Source organism: Pseudorasbora parva, chromosome 1, assembly GCF_024679245.1.
Source record: "Pseudorasbora parva isolate DD20220531a chromosome 1, ASM2467924v1, whole genome shotgun sequence".
Classification (NCBI taxonomy): Eukaryota; Metazoa; Chordata; class Actinopteri; order Cypriniformes; family Gobionidae; genus Pseudorasbora; species Pseudorasbora parva.
Window position 1 is genome coordinate 70,898,727 of NC_090172.1, and position 16,943 is coordinate 70,915,669.

Here is a 16,943-nt window from a genome sequence, read left to right on the forward strand (position 1 = left end):
GTCCCTGATAACTAAAAAAACTATTTACAGAATTTACAAGTGTAAAAAAAACTCATTTAGTTGATAAAAACAGTCTCTTATTTAGTCTGCGCGTTGTGTGTAAGTATGTGTGCTTACACTGGCAGGCGCTGGATACGATGAATGAAAACTGTGGAGAGGACGCTAAGTAACAGCTAAGTAAGCATGAGGTATTCACCAATGCTTCTTACGACATCTCTTACAGAAACTACGCAAAATATTGTCTTTTGATTCGTTACTACATCCATCAATCAAATCTATGCTGGCTATGCATTGGCTAGGCATTGACTGGCTTATCCAACAAAGGACCGGCGAGTTTGACTGACAGATGTATCACCCAGTGACGCGCTCCCTTTCTATTTATGTGTCCTAGTCAGCTTTTGATTGAAGGAGAGAGACCTGGGAGGGTTTAATATAACCGGAACAGTCCACAGTACAGGGGAGATTGTCAAAATAAGGCTTACAATCGCTATTTCATTGAAAATGGACATGATTGATTACTCTTAACACAAAACGCTTATGCAAACAACGGAGGATTTTTAGTTTTTTCCCCTTATTTTTTCGTTGTTTTGGATTAAAAGTGGGATGCATTTTGAAGAGTGGACTCTTACACAGACATGTATGCTGTTGTTTCGTGGATTCGTCCGATCTGATCTGAACGTCAGGAGATGAAAGATGAGTACCGCGTTCATTATGCTAATGTTTAAATAGCCACTGCTTTAGCATTTAATTTAACCCTTTCCTCTCTGGTGTATTTATTGCAAAAACGAGTTCAGAACATGAATCTTGAGTGTTTTAGCTTTCAAATGATGCATAGTTTGTGATAGTTGATTGAACAGTTTGTATAAAACAAAAGTAATTATAAGTAGAGACACGCCCACTTGCGTCAGACGCCCCGCCCACGATCCGGTGCGGATTAAGAAGTTAAGCAAAGAGAGTTTCAGCACGTCCTCGTCCTCGTGACGGTTATCAGGTTAACCTGTTTTCAGCAAGCTTTTTCTGTGCATGTGCCTTTTATGCTAATGAGCTTTGCTCACAGTAATTTTACTGTGCCTCAATCATAATTAAATATCAAAATCCACTTTCTGTTATCAAGAATTACCATTTAACTAGTGAAAACTGAATTGTTGATACCAAGAAGCCATATCCTGTGAAAGAATAAAGGTTAAGACGGCTTGCCATATTGTGTGACAACTTGCCCCGCTGTCATCAATAACCTAATAACTTTATAATAACGTATTAGAAAAGTTAACAACACATATTTTAGTTGACTTTGAGGTGAAATTACCCGTCTTTATAGAGCAGCAGCTTTATCGCCACATCCATGACCCATCTCGTGTGTTTGGCCCGATAAATCTGGCCGAAGCCGCCGGAACCGATCTTCACAAAACACTGCAGACTCTCATCCCGAATCACTTCCGGTCGCATGCAGAACTGACCTCCGTCCATCGCGTGAGCTTTCACTCGACACCGCTCTGTGAATAAAGCTCAACGGAGTTTAAACATCTCAGGAAATGTGTGCGACCATCGCTCCTCTCTCCGAGTTCCGCGTTAAATGGCGACGCTTCCACATTGTGAAGTTTGCCCGTTTCACTTCCCCATCAAAACAAACGCGTGAAGACTGACGTCACCTCACCTGCCCACACCTACGGAAGCCCGTTTCGCCTCAAAACAAATCATACTTTATCTAAAATCATCCTATAAATGTCGAAATTATAAGGTATGATATTAAAAGTCGAAATTATGACATGAGTATATTATGCAGTCATGATGGAGATGAAAAATAAATCATAATTTCGACTTTCAAAGTCACGTCATCATTTTCATTCATGTCATATTTTTTCTGTCTTGAATATGTAGCAGAAGAGGGCTTCCATGTAAAATATAAAGTGTTTTCCTTTTCATATATAATGTGAAACGGAACTATATTAGCATTAGAGCAGTTTGTTTACACCTGTCTCTGCTGCTGACTCCGACCGGATGGACTTTTACGTCAGTGGAAATCCCCACAACATGTGAATGTATCTGAGAGAAGCCATAGTAAAGTGTGTGAGGAGATATAGCTGCTGTGTTTTCATATCTTATGTTATTTATGAGACTGTTTGGGCATCGTTTCAGTCCATAGGTCATGTGTTTATATATGCAGATGCGCGTGCACAGGAACAGCCGCCGCTCCGATCCGCGTGCGCGCCCTTTCGCTTAGTTACGGTAGAAGCTCGTCGCAAACTTCCCCTTTAGTTTCGTTTTAGCAACAATCATGAGCAGCTCTGAATGCGGACAAACGAGTCTCCCTGAAGCCTCATGACCCTTTGAGGAGGACTGTGTGTTTATAATCGCCCTTTGAGGAGGACTGTGTGTTTATAATCGCGTCGCAAACACACCAGTTAAAGGCGATATGGTAAGTTAAAGAGCGCTTGTTTACTGTCCTTCAGTCCTACTTTACACATTCCTCTTTTATTCTTGTGTTTTGTTCGTCAAGAATGCTTTGTGAATCTGTGTCTGCTGTAGTCAAACAGTATTTAGTCAATAATGAACATTATTACGCAACCAGATGATCTTTAATCGGTGGCCTGATGAATATATTGTAAATAATTGCTGAATATATAAATGGCTCGGCTCTTTTTAAAATGGTCATTCCGACTTAATAACACCTGAGAGTTGAGAGCGACAGTTTCAGTCAGTTGAGGTTAATTTATCTCATTTGTTGTGTCTTTGTTAATGAGGATCTGTGGACACATCAGTGTTTTTAGATTTAAAGGCGCATTTATTCTATGACTTACATATCAGTATTTGCATATTTAATTCCCCATATTTGAATTGAAGGGCCGAGTTGTTATTCTTCAATAGTCACGGTAATGGATTAGAGGTGTACCTTTAGGCAAACTGAGCGAACCTGTTATATATGTTCATATTCATACGCCTTTACAAGTCAGAGAATACATTTCCCTTTAGATAAATACCTCTTCATTTCTGGGTTTCTGCTTTCTTTGCCTGTCATCGGTTACTCAATTATTCAACTAAATTGTAAAAATACTGTTTTAAAAAGAATAGTTGATTTAGTATTTTGTTAATATATATTTATATACTAGACTAGTGTTGTCAAAAGTACTGACCTCAATAACAAATCAGTACTGAAATGTTAAAAATGTGACACTTGAGCTGTAATCGTAAACACCTCTGATTGGCCATTGTGCTCACGCGCTCATCAGATGTGCCTGTGATTGGCTACAGTGATCAACACACGGCAGAGCGTTAGAAAGCACAAGCAGGCGTCGAGTAGCGGACCAGAGGCTGATAGAAACCTGCATTTAAACGCTCTGTGTCCATCTGTGCAAGCGCTCCATGAAAAGTGTCATTGATATATTTTTACAACATGTTTGTGAAGCGCTGATCGTAGTAGCCAATCACAGACATATTTGATGAGCATGTGAGCACAATGGCCAGTCAGAGGTGTTTAAGAGTCCGCTCTACAGCGCTCAAAGAGTCACATTTATAACATTTCAGTTACGATTTTGTATCGAGGTCGGTACTTTTGACAACACTAATATACACTCCCCTAAAGGATTATTAGGAGCACACACTAATGCTGTGTTTGACCCGTTCTCCTCCAGAACTGCCTTAATTCTCCGTGGCATTGATCAACAAGCTGCTGAAAGCATCTTTAGAAATGTTGGCCCATATTGATAGGAGAGCATCTTGCAGTTGATGGAGATTTGTGGGATGCACATCCAGGGCACGAAGCTCCCGTTCCACCACATCCCAAAGATGCTCTATTGGGTTGAGATCTGGGGACTGTGGCGGCCATTTTAGTACAGTCAACTCATTGGCATGTTCAAGAAACCAATTTGAAATGATTGAGCTTTGTGACATGGTGCATTATCCTGCTGGAAGTAGCCATCAGAGGATGGGCACATGGTGGTCATAAAGGGATGGTTGCCATTGAAAGCATGAAGCCATTTTAGTTCAGTCAACTCATTGGCATGTTCAAGAAACCAATTTGAAATGATTGAGCTTTGTGACATGGTGCATTATCCTGCTGGAAGTAGCCATCAGAGGATGGGCACATGGTGGTCATAAAGGGATGGTTGCCATTGAAAGCATGAAGCCATTTTAGTTCAGTCAACTCATTGGCATGTTCAAGAAACCAATTGACAATTCGCCTTATTCACCTGGCGGCCATTTTGAAAACTCTAACGCCGTTGAGGGGTACACAAACCCGGAAGTTGGACTCTGATATGGTACTAATCAGCAGCAGCATTCTGTGTCACTCACTTCGTCACTCAGGAAGAATACAACAGAGGACAAACCTTTCACCGTTTCCGGAGGATAAGGGATTACATGGAGAGTGGTTAAAAAAAATATCAGAAGGGATCCTGGTTGTAATTTCTGCATTTTACTGCAGACAAAGTTCGAAAGACTCAAGGAATAGCAAGACTGGGACATGTCAAGTCAGCTTTATTCAGCGCTTTTACAATCACGATTGTGTCAGAGCAGCTTCAGTGTCAAACAGGACAATATTACAACAAAATTAGATTCGGCTGCAGTCGTTCTGGAGAAAACGGTGATGTTATCAGCTTATTTTAATTTATCATAGTGTCAGTGTGGGCAGATCAGTAATATAGTTGATACAGTTAATTTACATGTGGGAGATATGTGTATAAGCTACTGGATCTTCATACATGTAAAATAAAATGTCCATTTATCTAAAGAATAAAGTACAATTTTATTACACATGGATGATGTCTTTCATAACTTTACAACTGGTCAGAACATCAGATAGAAATAAGTCATTCAAACACATTGACAGGCACACTGGTCTAGGTTTGTAAAGGTAACTATTTATTGGTATGGAGGAATACAAATGGCCTGCTTGTATATTGTAAGTATGGAAAAACTTGCCAGAAAATGGCAGAACATTAGAAATTACATTAGGAGCAAAATTAAAAAACATTAACAAAAGAAAACTATATACATTATCAGTGATGCATTACATGATTTTGTTACACACAGCAGGCAGAAAGTGAGGGACACAGAATGCTTCTACTGATTAGTACTGTATCGGAGTCCAACGTCCGGGTTTGTGTACCCCTCAACTGCGTTAGAGTTTTCAAAATGGCCGCCAGGTGAATAAGGCGAATAGTCTCTTTTTCCCATTTGTAGTGGAGATGAGTGGTCCCCGGTGGGGTCTTCTGCTGGTGTAGCCCATCCGCCTCAAGGTTGTGTGTGTTGTGGCTTCACAAATGCTTTGCTGCATATCTCGGTTGTAACGAGTGGTTATGGGCATATGGTGGTCATAAAGGGATGGACATGGTCAGAAACTGCTCAGGTAGGCCGTGGCATTTAAACGATGCCCAATTGGCAATAAGTAATAATTAATAATAATTTGTTACATTTATATAGCGCTTTTCTAGGCACTCAAATCGCTTTACATAGAAGGGGAGAATCTCCTCAACCACCACCAAGTGGTGACCTAAAGTGTGCCAAGAAAACATCCCCATCCTCTGATGGCTACTTCCAGCAGGATAATGCACCATGTCACAAAGCTCAATCATTTCATATTGGTTTCTTGAACATGCCAATGAGTTGACTGAACTAAAATGGCCGCCACAGTCCCCAGATCTCAACCCAATAGAGCATCTTTGGGATGTGGTGGAACGGGAGCTTCGTGCCCTGGATGTGCATCCCACAAATCTCCATCAACTGCAAGATGCTCTCCTATCAATATGGGCCGACATTTCTAAAGAATGCTTTCAGCAGCTTGTTGATCAATGCCACGGAGAATTAAGGCAGTTCTGAAGGCGAAAGGGGGTCAAACACTGTATTAGTGTGTGTTCCTAATAATCCTTTAGGTGTAAGTATACATTGTACATACACACACACACACACACACACACACACACACACACACACACACACACACACACACAGTGGGTACAGAAAGTATTCAGACCCCCTTAAATGTTTCACTCTGTTATATTGCAGCCATTTGCTAAAATAATTTAAGTTCATTTTTTTCTCTCTCATTAATGTACACACAGCACCCCATATTGACAGAAAAACACAGAATTTTTTGACATTTTTGCAGATTTATTAAAAAAGAAAAACTGAAATCCCTCCTAACTCCTATCCAATCCTCAGTATTCAGACCCTTTGCTGTGACACTCATATATTTAACTCAGGTGCTGTCCATTTCTTCTGATCATCCTTGAGATGGTTCTACACCTTCATTTGAGTCCAGCTGTGTTTGATTATACTGACTGGACTTGATTAGGAAAGCCACACACCTGTCTATATACGACCTTACAGCTCACAGCGCATGTCAGAGCAAATGAGAATCATGAGGTCAAAGGAACTGCCTGAAGAGCTCAGACAGAATTGTGGCAAGGCACAGCTCTGGCCAGGTTACAAAAAATGTCTGCTGCATTTAAGGTTCCTGAGAGTGCTGTGGCCTTCATAATCATTAAATGGAAGACGTTTGGGACGACCAGAACCCTTCCTAGAGCTGGCCGTCCGGCCAAACTGAGCTATCGGGTGAGAAGAGCCTTGGTGAGAGAGGTAAAGAAGAACCCAAAGATCACTGTGGCTGAGCTCCAGAGATGCAGAGATGGGAGATGGGAGAAAGTTGTAGAAAGTCAACCATCACTGCAGCCCTCTACCAATCAGGGCTTTATGGCAGAGTGGCCGACGGAAGCCTCTTCTCAGTGCAAGACACATGACAGTTTGTTAAAAAAAAAAAAAAAATACCTGAAGGACTCCAAGATGTTGGCAAAATAACATTCTCTGGTCTGATGAGACCAAGATAGACCTTTTTGGCCCTAATTTTAAGCGTTATTTTTTGGAGAAAAACAGAAACTGCTCATCCCCTGTCCAATACAGTCTCAACAGTGAAGCATGGTGGTGGCAGCATCATGCTGTGGGGGTGTTTTTCAGCTGCAGCGACAGGACGACTGGTTGCAATCAAGGGAAAGATAAATGCAGCCAAGTACAGGGATATCCTGGATGAAAACCTTCTCCGTAGTGCTCAAGACCTCAGACTGGGCCAAAGGTTCACCTTCCAACAAGCTAAAATAATGAAGGAGTGGCTTTACAACAACTCTGTGACTGTTCTTGAATGGCCCAGCCAGAGCCCTGAGTTAGCCCAATTGAGCATCTCTGGAGAGACCTGAACATGGCTGTCCACCAACATTTACCACCCAACCTGACAGAACTGGAGAGGATCTGCGAGGAGGAATGGCAGAGGATCCCCAAATCCAGGTGTGAAAAACTTGTTGCATCTTTCCCAAAAAGACTAATGGCTGTATTTGCTGTGGCTGTGTTTTTCTGTCAATATGGGTTGCTGTTTGTACATTAATGAGGAAAAAAGGAACTTAAATGATTTTAGTAAATGGCTGCAATATAATGAAGAGTAAAACATTTAAGGGGGTCTGAAAACTGTCCCTACCCACTGTATATATTATGTACAGTAGTTCTGTATTTGGACCTAAAGCTCTGCATTTGCTAGTCAGTTTAGTGAATCCGTCGGCAGAGGTGCAGTGAGTCATGGCTCAGTCAGGATGTGGATCGCAGCGGCCGGTGGAGGACGAGTTCACCTGTGCAGGTACGCTGCGGCCGGTGGAGGACGAGTTCACCTGTGCAGGTGTGCTGCGGCCGGCCCTGGTGGCTCTGCAGCCGGCAGTGGAGCGGGTCTTCTGCGTGGATCTGCTCATCGGAGGACAGGAAGCGCAGTCGGCTGAGCTCATCTGGCTGCAGCTGCGCGGATCTGGACCAGATGTGGAGGCAGCAAAGGTGTCTGTACACTTTCAGCTTCTCAACACCTGAACTGAAACCACATACATGTCGATGTAGATTACAGTACTCAATCAGAGAGTATCTAACTAACTGAATCCTCAATGTAAGATCAGTCCAGAGCCCATAGATGACCCTAGTGTGAAGTATTATCATGTTTTCTGTTACTGCTGTGGTGAGAATTGTTGTTGATTTACTCGCCTTGTATATTATACGACTCTTAGATTTTCGTGAAGGGCGTGGTTAATCAGGAAGCTCAACAAGAGATGCAGGTTCCTGAAGTGCTTCACTGTGTGTTCTGCGGTGCAAAAGGGCTGTTCATGGACTGCCTGATTAAAAATACCTCTGCACATATAGTGGTGAGTAAAAACATAATGTACTCGAATGCATTATTTTATGGGACAGGAGCTGCTATAATATTTGAGGAAGTGTTGATAGTATTGGATTTCACCGATCGTTTGCTTCTGAATATTAAAATGAGGACACAATGTAAATGACTTGCTCTGGCCCTTGTTTTACATGATTGTGTTCTGTTGTCGCCTCGTCACGCTGCTGCTGTTTATAAATACGCAGTGCTCCCGTTGAAAACAATTGAAAATATATCAACAAGAAAGGAGTCGTGTACTAAAAAGACAGGACACGTCATGCCATCACTGCTGGCAGCATCACTTTGGTTGACTATGCCGAAATTGGCATTTTTGTTCCCGGCATGACCCAAAGAATCAATTAAGACCAGTAGCCATTACAATAGGCTAATCAAAACTTATTAGCATTTTTGGAAATTTCATTATAACTTTTGACCTTAAGGCAGTGTTTCCCAACCACGATCCTGAAGGCACAACAACACTGCATGTGTCCTTAATCAAACACACCCGATTCAAATGAGCATCTTATTAGTGGAGACTCAAAGACCTAAAATATGGGTGTGGTAGCCGTGATGAGGTCTATCCGTGTGCTCAATAACTTCCCACAAGTGGTTCTGTGAGATGCCATAGACCCAAGAGCAGAAGAAGAAAAGTAGGAACGTCAGCGATTACAATCTGTTTTTGGCCCCAAAAAATATAGTAAAAAGCACTTTGGTGGACACGGCCTAAATCTGCTGGTAACACTTTACAATAAGGTTGTATTAGTTAACATTAGTTATTGCATTACTCAACATGAACTAACCATGAACAATGCCTGTAGCAATATGTTGTTTATGTGGATATTTAAATAAAAATAAAATAAAAATCGTATTGTTTAAAATTCGCTCCGTTTTAAGAGCATTAGGTTCAAGAAGTTAAATGCAAGATTAATGTTTCAAAATAAAAATGCATGCAGGACAAATTAAATTAAAATGCATAAAAATGCAACATTTTGCCCTAGTTTGCCATGCCTATGCTATTGAGCCGTCCCATAATTAATCCTGTTGTGTAGTTATAGTGCTCATATAATGATCCAGGCTCTGTTTGATTAAACTATTGTCTAAACCTCTGCTGCAGGTGGGATCCCAAGGCTTTCTCCTCATAACTGGACTGGCAGAACCTGTGGTTAAAGCCTACTCCTTTATTACAGACCTGGTGGAGAAATACAGGAGCAGCCAGGGGCGGCGTTCAGAAGCTGGGCTTGGGATAGCAGGCGAATCCCTGGACTCGCGTCGGGCCTTCAAGTCGCTGGTTGAGAATCTGGAGGACCGTCACACGCTCGACCTGCTGGTGTTACCGGTGATGGTGAAAGAGGCCCTGCTGGATTTAGTGAAGCAGTCTGGGTTAGACTCGCGTGCAAAGCAGTTCCAGGAAGGTCTGATCGCATTGGATGGCAATAGATCATGGGAGGATCCAAGGATCAAACGATCGAATCATTATGCAGAGAACTCACATTCCCAGCAGCCGCAAACTGTGTATGACAGGATTAACGGCACAAATGATTTCAGCAATGAATCCCACAGTCCGTTTCCCCAAGGTTTCATCCTCGACCCAACCCAATCTGAGAGCCCAGAGTCTCCAGAGCGAGGAGCTGAATCAAAGACTCCTGCTGTTCTTTCGTCCTCAGGGAGCAGAGAGGAGTTTGAGCACCTCCTTAAGTTCTTCTCTGCCATGGGATTCACAGAGGAGGTGGTGCACAACGTTCTGGCCCAAACCGGCCCCAAAGAAGCCTCACAGATCCTGGATTTGATCCAACAGGAGCATAACAAAACTGTCCAGCGAAAGAATAAAGACAATGCGGTGGCCGTCAGGGGTGAAATACTTGGGGCACAGATCCCAGAGGCCAGTAAAGCAGGAGAGGGGAATGCTAAAGAGGAAGACTTTGTCTTGGGAGTGTTGAAGAAAGCTGCGGCCACTTGTGGATATACTGAGGACAGAGTAATGGAGGTGTATGGCAATCTACCTGAGCTCAAGCCACACGAGCTACTCATGCAACTGCAGAAACAAGAAGCCAAAGTGGCGAACAGGGCGAGAAATGGTAGCAAGCAAGCTGATTGGACGATTGAGCCGAATTCAGTGGCAGATCTTGATAAGCTTGACACTGGGAGACAAAAGGGAGCGACAAAAGTAGAACCGCTAGTTGACCACAGCAGTTTATCAGTGAAAGGCCCGCCACAGACAACATACTCCTTTGAGACTATGGACCCAGACGCACAGCCAGGGAATATGCATGCCCAATCCCCTCCGCGGAGTATCAGACCAAACATGGACCACAGTTTCCCATACCCCTCCACCCCCGTGATCGTGCCCAAACCGAGAGCAGGGTCAGGGTCAGCATCTGTGGCGACGGGCCCTCAGTGGAGTATCAGACCAAACATGGACCTCAGTTTCCCATACCCCTCCACCCCCGTGATCGTGCCCAAACCGAGAGCAGGGTCAGGGTCAGCATCTGTGGTGACTGGCCCTCAGCGGTTCCTGGAGAGCCTCAAGACGCCTTTCACACTGCAGCTGTCGGACGAGCCCGGCGACTCCATGCTGCGCCAGGTCATCATCGACGGCAGCAATGTGGCAATGAGGTACAAATCAGACCCATTACGGCTTAAATCAACCCCATTTCAGAAGCTCCCCAGCTCAAACTTTTGATTTTGTTTTGTAAAAGACAAACATAAATATAGTGATGAATGGCGAAATATTAGATGTCTCAGATGTGTCTTGACAGAGGAATCACTGTTTTGTAGAGGAGGGTTAAAATGACAATTTTCACCTGGCATCTGGAGAAAAAAATTACAGGGGTGTAAACATGTTTTAGAAAGATGGCAGCATCAATATGTTATTTTCACACAGAGATTGGCAGATCTATTAGGGAAATCTGTTGACTTTATCAATCTTTGTGGCATTATATGCCAATGGTGACCATTCAAACATGGGAAATAAGCACTTCTTCTGTTTTTTGCATGTGTGTAACTTGGGTTAGGGTCAGGGATATCTTAATATCCTTTTAGATTCTAGTTCTTAACAAACTTTCCTTTTAATATCTTAATTTTAAAGACTGTCAAGGATTCAGTCCCAGAGATATGGAGATCGTAATGTGGCTCTATGAGTAAATCTGTAAATTGTACACATTTTCAGTGGGCAAAAACCAAATGTGGGTCAATTTGCATTAGTGTTGTCAAAAGTACAGACTTCAGTACTGCTGATACTTATACACCATCAGAATACCTGTGGCAATATTCTAAACAAATAGACACCAAACAGGATGGTAGAAGATTGAACTGTCATGCGTTCATTCATTTGTTCATTAACAGGAGAAAACGGTGGTTATCCAGCCAATTTCAATTGATCACAGTGTCAATCTGCTGTCAATGCGGGCAGTTCGGTAACATAGTTGATATAGCTAATTTAGTTTAGTAATTACATTTAATTGGATATTTAGTTGAAAATGTTTGAAATATTACAAAACATTCCACTGATGCTACATTCTCTTCTCAAGTAAATGTTTAAAGCATGTTTATGTGTCTGTACTGGATATACTGAGGATGGACAGTACTTTTGCAGTGTTCTTTACCCTCAATACTGACAAGAAGACCTGGCTTTATTGATGAGATGACACTGAGCAGCTGATGTTTTAGTGCACTTCGTGAGAACTGTAGGTGAATGTGATCTGATCTCCTACAGTCATGGGCTGGGCGTGTTCTTCTCCTGCCGAGGCATCGCTCTTGCTGTTCAGCACTTCTGGGCCAGAGGACATCGAGAAATCACCGTCTTCATCCCGCAGTGGAGGCAGAAGAATAACTCCAAGAATAAAGGTGATGCTCACTCCATGCCTGGACCAAGAACCACAACTATAAAGATAAACATAAGGGCCTGTTCAGATGGAACGTGCTTCTCCATTTCACTGCTCTGCTTTTGCATCGTTAGACACTCCACATCAGGATTCAGAAATTAAACCGTGATGTAACAAAGCCTTGTTAGATTCATCTATATCTGATTCAAAACCAAAGATCTGTAACCGTGGCTAGTTGTGTTCCTCATGGTGTGGTTCTGTTTCCTGTAGAAAAGCATTACCTGACGGAGCTTCATGATCTGGGCTTCATCTCGTACACACCCTCCAGAGAGGTCGAGGGCAAGAGGATCAACTCGTATGATGACCGGTAAATCAACACGGCATGTTCAGAAGGGTCACCGTTTACTCATGCGTGACTTTCTGACTTCTGCAAAACACCAAAAACATTCTTTAAAATATCTTCTTTAGTGTTCTGCAGAATTTAGTTACACAGGTGTGAATGACATGAGGAGATGATGACAGACATGCGTAATCCAAGATCTTTTAATATGCATAGATCTTATATTTAGGCCTGAATATTGAGTGGCCGCTGTGATGTGAAACGCTCGTTTCTTCAGATAACGAGTGATTGTTCTTCAGATTCATGCTGGCACTGGCGCAGAAGACGAATGGAGTGATCGTCACAAACGACAACCTGAGAGATCTAGTGGATGAATCGCCCGCATGGAGAGACATCATAAAGAAGAGGTAATACATAAGTAGTCAGTTACAGTTTTCCCTGGCATAATATATTATAGGTATATTTCTGCTGCCTTTCTTTTGAAACAGTTTTAACATTTAAAGAATAATCCTGGACTACCATCCGTTTAAAGTGCCCCTATCATGCTATTATAAAGGTCCCTAATTTGGGGTTTTGGAGGCTCAAGTTCACATGTATCAAAAGCGATTAACTGAGACTTGTTACAGCACTTGTTTGTTTAGTTGCTTCTATTGCTCTCCTCATTTATAGGTCGCTTCGGATAAAAGCGTCTGCTAAATTATTAACTGTAAATGTAAAGAGATGCTGTTCAGCCAATCAGGACCAGAGGCCGGCATTATGCAAATTAGTTCCAACCGTGATTATGTTCAGGAGGAAGAGAGACTGAATTACTGACGACTCGTTCAGTTTAGAATCGCTGCTTTCTGTTAGGAGATAATGAATGTGTCTGAACTATGATCTTATACTTTCACTAACAGCTCTATTACACACCATATGAAAGGTAATGAGCATACGGTGGCACTTTAAACGGATCTCTCTAGAAGGCCTTTATATCAGGGATTTAGTGATGGGGCTTGTCTCAGTTTGCTACAGTACGTGTTTGCTGGAGATCTCTTCATGTTGCCGGACGATCCTCTGGGCCGCGGCGGGCCGCACCTGAGAGACTTCCTACACAAACTCAGCAGGTAATACCTGTATCTATATGCTAGTGTTCTCTAACATTTGACCAAGAAGGTCAAAGATTTTAGTGTTTCAACCTCACAGTCTTTCTCTTCCAGGAAAACAAACCCAATACTATCGTAATAGAACTGTTGTTAATATTTTCCCATCAGCATCTCGCCTGCTCCAGGAAATCAGACGTTTGCAGGTGCATCCGCATCCTCCTTCTCCTCACCACCGGCTCACACTGAGGTGATGCAGTACCACGACCGGACTCCAGGGGTCAGGGGTCAAGCAGAGGTCAGGGAGACGACTGCGGAGGAGACCCTAAAGCTGCAGCAGTACCGGGACTGGACTCCAGGGGTCAGGGGTCAGGCCGAGGTCAGGGAGAGGACTGCGGAGGAGACCCTAAAGCTGCAGCAGAGTTTAATGCCCATCTTCCCAGGCCAGGAGAGCGTGATCATCATGATCCTTCAGTGCCATCCGGCGCTCCGAGACATCAGCCGGCTCACAGACCTCATCCTGGATCAACAGGAATAACCATGGAAAACTAGCTTTCTTCTTATTATACATCTTAAATTCAATCATAATTTATATTTCATTAAGTGTTATTCATGTGCTTGCACTGAGGGGGATAAAAACAGTTGTGCTTTTAGGGTTAAATAACACTTTACAATAAGGCTCCGTTAGTAAACATGAACAATACTTCTGCGGCTTTTATTAATCTTATTTCATTTTAATTTCAGCATTATTAAAGCTTTTTAACATTCGTCAATGCACTCAATAAACAATGAACAGTTATATTTTTACTAACATTTACACTTTAATATATATCCGGCACATTGTTATTTAATGCATGTTAACCGATGAGAGCTTATTGTAAAGTGTTATCAATGTTTAAAATGTTGTTGATGACTATTTATTTTCATATGCTCCTTTCTTAAAGTGAGAATAATGAAAAGGACCAAAATATTTTTTTAAATGAAAGAGTTTATTTTAAAATGCTTTTGCTTTCATCACTGCCGATGTAATTGAGCATGTTTACATTTTGTATTTTTATACGGATGTTCATAAACATGACATGTCCCTATTAAATCAAATAAACAAAACCGGTTGTCAGTGAGTGTGTGTAACAGTAATCTACATCAAACAGACCAAACATATTCCCTCTGGCTATTCCTTTATTATTTATTAATTATATTTATTATCATATTATTCCAGACAGACTTATCTGAACAAACGAGGTGCTTGTTTGTGTAAAATCAAGTCACCTTCATTTATATAGCGCTTTTTTACAATATAGATTCTTTCAAAGCTTTACAGTGATAATAGGAAGTTAATGGAAGAGGGATTGTTTTTTGTATCAGCTCTAGAAAAGTTATTGTCCAGCTAAAGGATTTCTGTTGTAAATAATGATTCGTCTTCATACTTTGGGGCCACTTACATAACACCATCTTCAACCAAAACCGAAAACTCAGCACGTTCCGGCTGATGATCAGTTTTATTCATTTCACCTGTCCGTGGTGTGGTGTATACGTCACTTTAGTCGTATAAAAAAGCGATAATGCCAATATATTTCAAAGATTTTCAAAAATACTATGAACTTAATATACAGTATGTGAGGAAAAACATCTATAAGATATAACATATAATGTTCCCAAAGACACAAAAACAATAAACGTAACAACACATTTCAAACAAACAAACATAAAATAGTCACTCAAACAGCGGTTACGTCCGCGACGAATGTTGCGTGTTGTTTTCAGCTAAATCCCAGCACATAGAGACTCTTTCACATAGATATTATCACATAGAGACTCTTTCACCTAGATATTATCACATAGAGACTCTTTCACCTAGATATTATCACATAGAGACTCTTTCACCTAGATATTATCACATAGAGACTCTTTCATCTAGATATTATCACATAGAGACTCTTTCACCTAGATATTATCACATAGAGACTCTTTCCCCTAGATATTAGCACATAGAGACTCTTTCACCTAGATATTATCACATAGAGACTCTTTCACCTAGATATTATCACATAGAGACTCTTTCCCCTAGATATTAGCACATAGAGACTCTTTCCCCTAGATATTAGCACATAGAGACTCTTTCATCTAGATATTATCACATAGAGACTCTTTCACCTAGATATTATCACATAGAGACTCTTTCCCCTAGATATTAGCACATAGAGACTCTTTCCCCTAGATATTAGCACATAGAGACTCTTTCACCTAGATATTATCACATAGAGACTGTGTCTGTTCCCTGAATTAGTACATACAAAAAAAACATCAAAACATTTAACGGTAAAAATGTAATTGATGTCCAACAAATAAACGAGATATAATACGGATGAACAAATGATAAAGAGATAATTTGAAACAAATGATCAAGGGAGTCGCTCTAGTTGCTGAATATTCGATCCCTTTCCCCAAAAGCGCTTATTGTTAATGATATGATTTCAGTTAATAATCTAGATGAGCTGTGTTTGACAGAAACCTGGCTGAAATTACTTTACATTAATGACTACCGACTACATTACTTTAAATGAGTGCACCCCCCGAGATTATTGTTTTAAACACGAGCCGTGTCTGAAGGGTAAAGGGCTCCAGGTTAAAATAAAGTTGCTGTAATTTATAAAAATATCTTCAGTATTACTCAGAAGTCTCGTTTCAAATATAATTCCTTTGAAGTTTTGGTGCTTTATGTAACGCTGTGTAGAGTAAATGATAAATCCAAAAGACAGTCTTCCTAGCATTGTTCGGGAAGCAGACACACTCTGTCAGTTTAAATCTAGACTAAAAACACATCTCTTTACTATGGCATACACACAGAACATTATTAACTCTCATTATTCAGATCAATTGACTGATTGTTAGGCTGCATTAACTAGGTCAGCCGGAACCGGGAACACTTCCCATAACACCTGATGTACTCGTTACATCATAAAAAGAGTGGCACCTACGCTAATGTTAGTCTCTCTGTTTATCCCGAGGTTTATCCCGGATCTGTTTTTTGAATATTCCAATCTAATATGATTTCTGAGCTGTGCGGTGTCCAGAATAATAATCCTCCGCTGTGTGTTAATAGGCCAGAGGAGAACTGAGTCTGGTTTCTCTAAGGTTTATTTTTCTCCATCATGCCCTGATGGAGTTTCGGTTCCTTTGGTCGCCTTTGGCTTGGCTTGCTCAGTTGGGGACACTAACATTATGATCAGAGTTATTCAACTAATTATACAAATAACATTAATGAATTAGGTCTTATTTAATTCTATAAACTATAATACTGATCTGCCAACATTGTCTCTCTCTGATAAATTAAAATAAGCTGATAACATCACTGTTTACTCCAGAACGACTGTACAGCCAAATCTAATTCTGCTGCAGTATTGTCCTGTTTAACACTGAAGCTGCTCTGACACAATCGGCACTGGAGAAGCGCGATAGAAATAAAGTTGATTGATTGATTGATTGATTGATTGATTGATTGATATAGTACAGAAAAAAAAGAAAAAAAAAAT

At 41.3% G+C, this 16,943-nt stretch overlaps 2 protein-coding genes across 3 annotated transcripts in view; one reads left to right on the top strand and one right to left on the bottom strand.

Annotated features, from left to right (window-relative positions):
- The window catches only part of ripk3 (receptor-interacting serine-threonine kinase 3), a 34,459-nt gene extending 32,822 nt beyond the window's left edge, over positions 1-1,637 (bottom strand). The window contains exon 1 of the mRNA XM_067447681.1: positions 1,307-1,637. Within this exon, the coding sequence (XP_067303782.1) occupies positions 1,307-1,467 (161 nt within the window). The 5' untranslated portion in view covers positions 1,468-1,637. The remainder of the gene's footprint in view (positions 1-1,306) is intronic.
- A 662-nt stretch (positions 1,638-2,299) lies between these two features.
- khnyn (KH and NYN domain containing) lies at positions 2,300-14,511 on the top strand. 2 transcript variants are annotated; one of them, XM_067447679.1, is made up of 9 exons: positions 2,300-2,416; positions 7,520-7,803; positions 8,028-8,162; positions 9,285-10,783; positions 11,883-12,013; positions 12,262-12,358; positions 12,631-12,738; positions 13,333-13,434; positions 13,582-14,511. In XM_067447679.1, exons 2-9 carry the CDS (start codon positions 7,558-7,560, stop codon positions 13,946-13,948), a joined length of 2,685 nt encoding a protein of 894 aa, XP_067303780.1. In that variant the 5' UTR covers positions 2,300-2,416; positions 7,520-7,557; the 3' UTR covers positions 13,949-14,511. The 2 variants fall into 2 exon arrangements, with proteins under 2 accessions (XP_067303780.1, XP_067303781.1); XM_067447680.1 differs by having other exon boundaries at positions 2,324-2,416; positions 7,524-7,803.
- Positions 14,512-16,943: the final 2,432 nt, after the last annotated feature.

Coding starts and splice junctions, on each gene's coding strand:
- khnyn (XM_067447679.1), top strand. CDS start 7,558: ATGGCTCAGTCAGGATGTGGATCGCAGCGGCCGGTGGAGGACGAGTTC. Junction 8,163..9,284: donor ATACCTCTGCACATATAGTG/GTGAGTAAAAAC, acceptor CCTCTGCTGCAG/GTGGGATCCCAAGGCTTTCT. Junction 10,784..11,882: donor GGCAGCAATGTGGCAATGAG/GTACAAATCAGA, acceptor GATCTCCTACAG/TCATGGGCTGGGCGTGTTCT.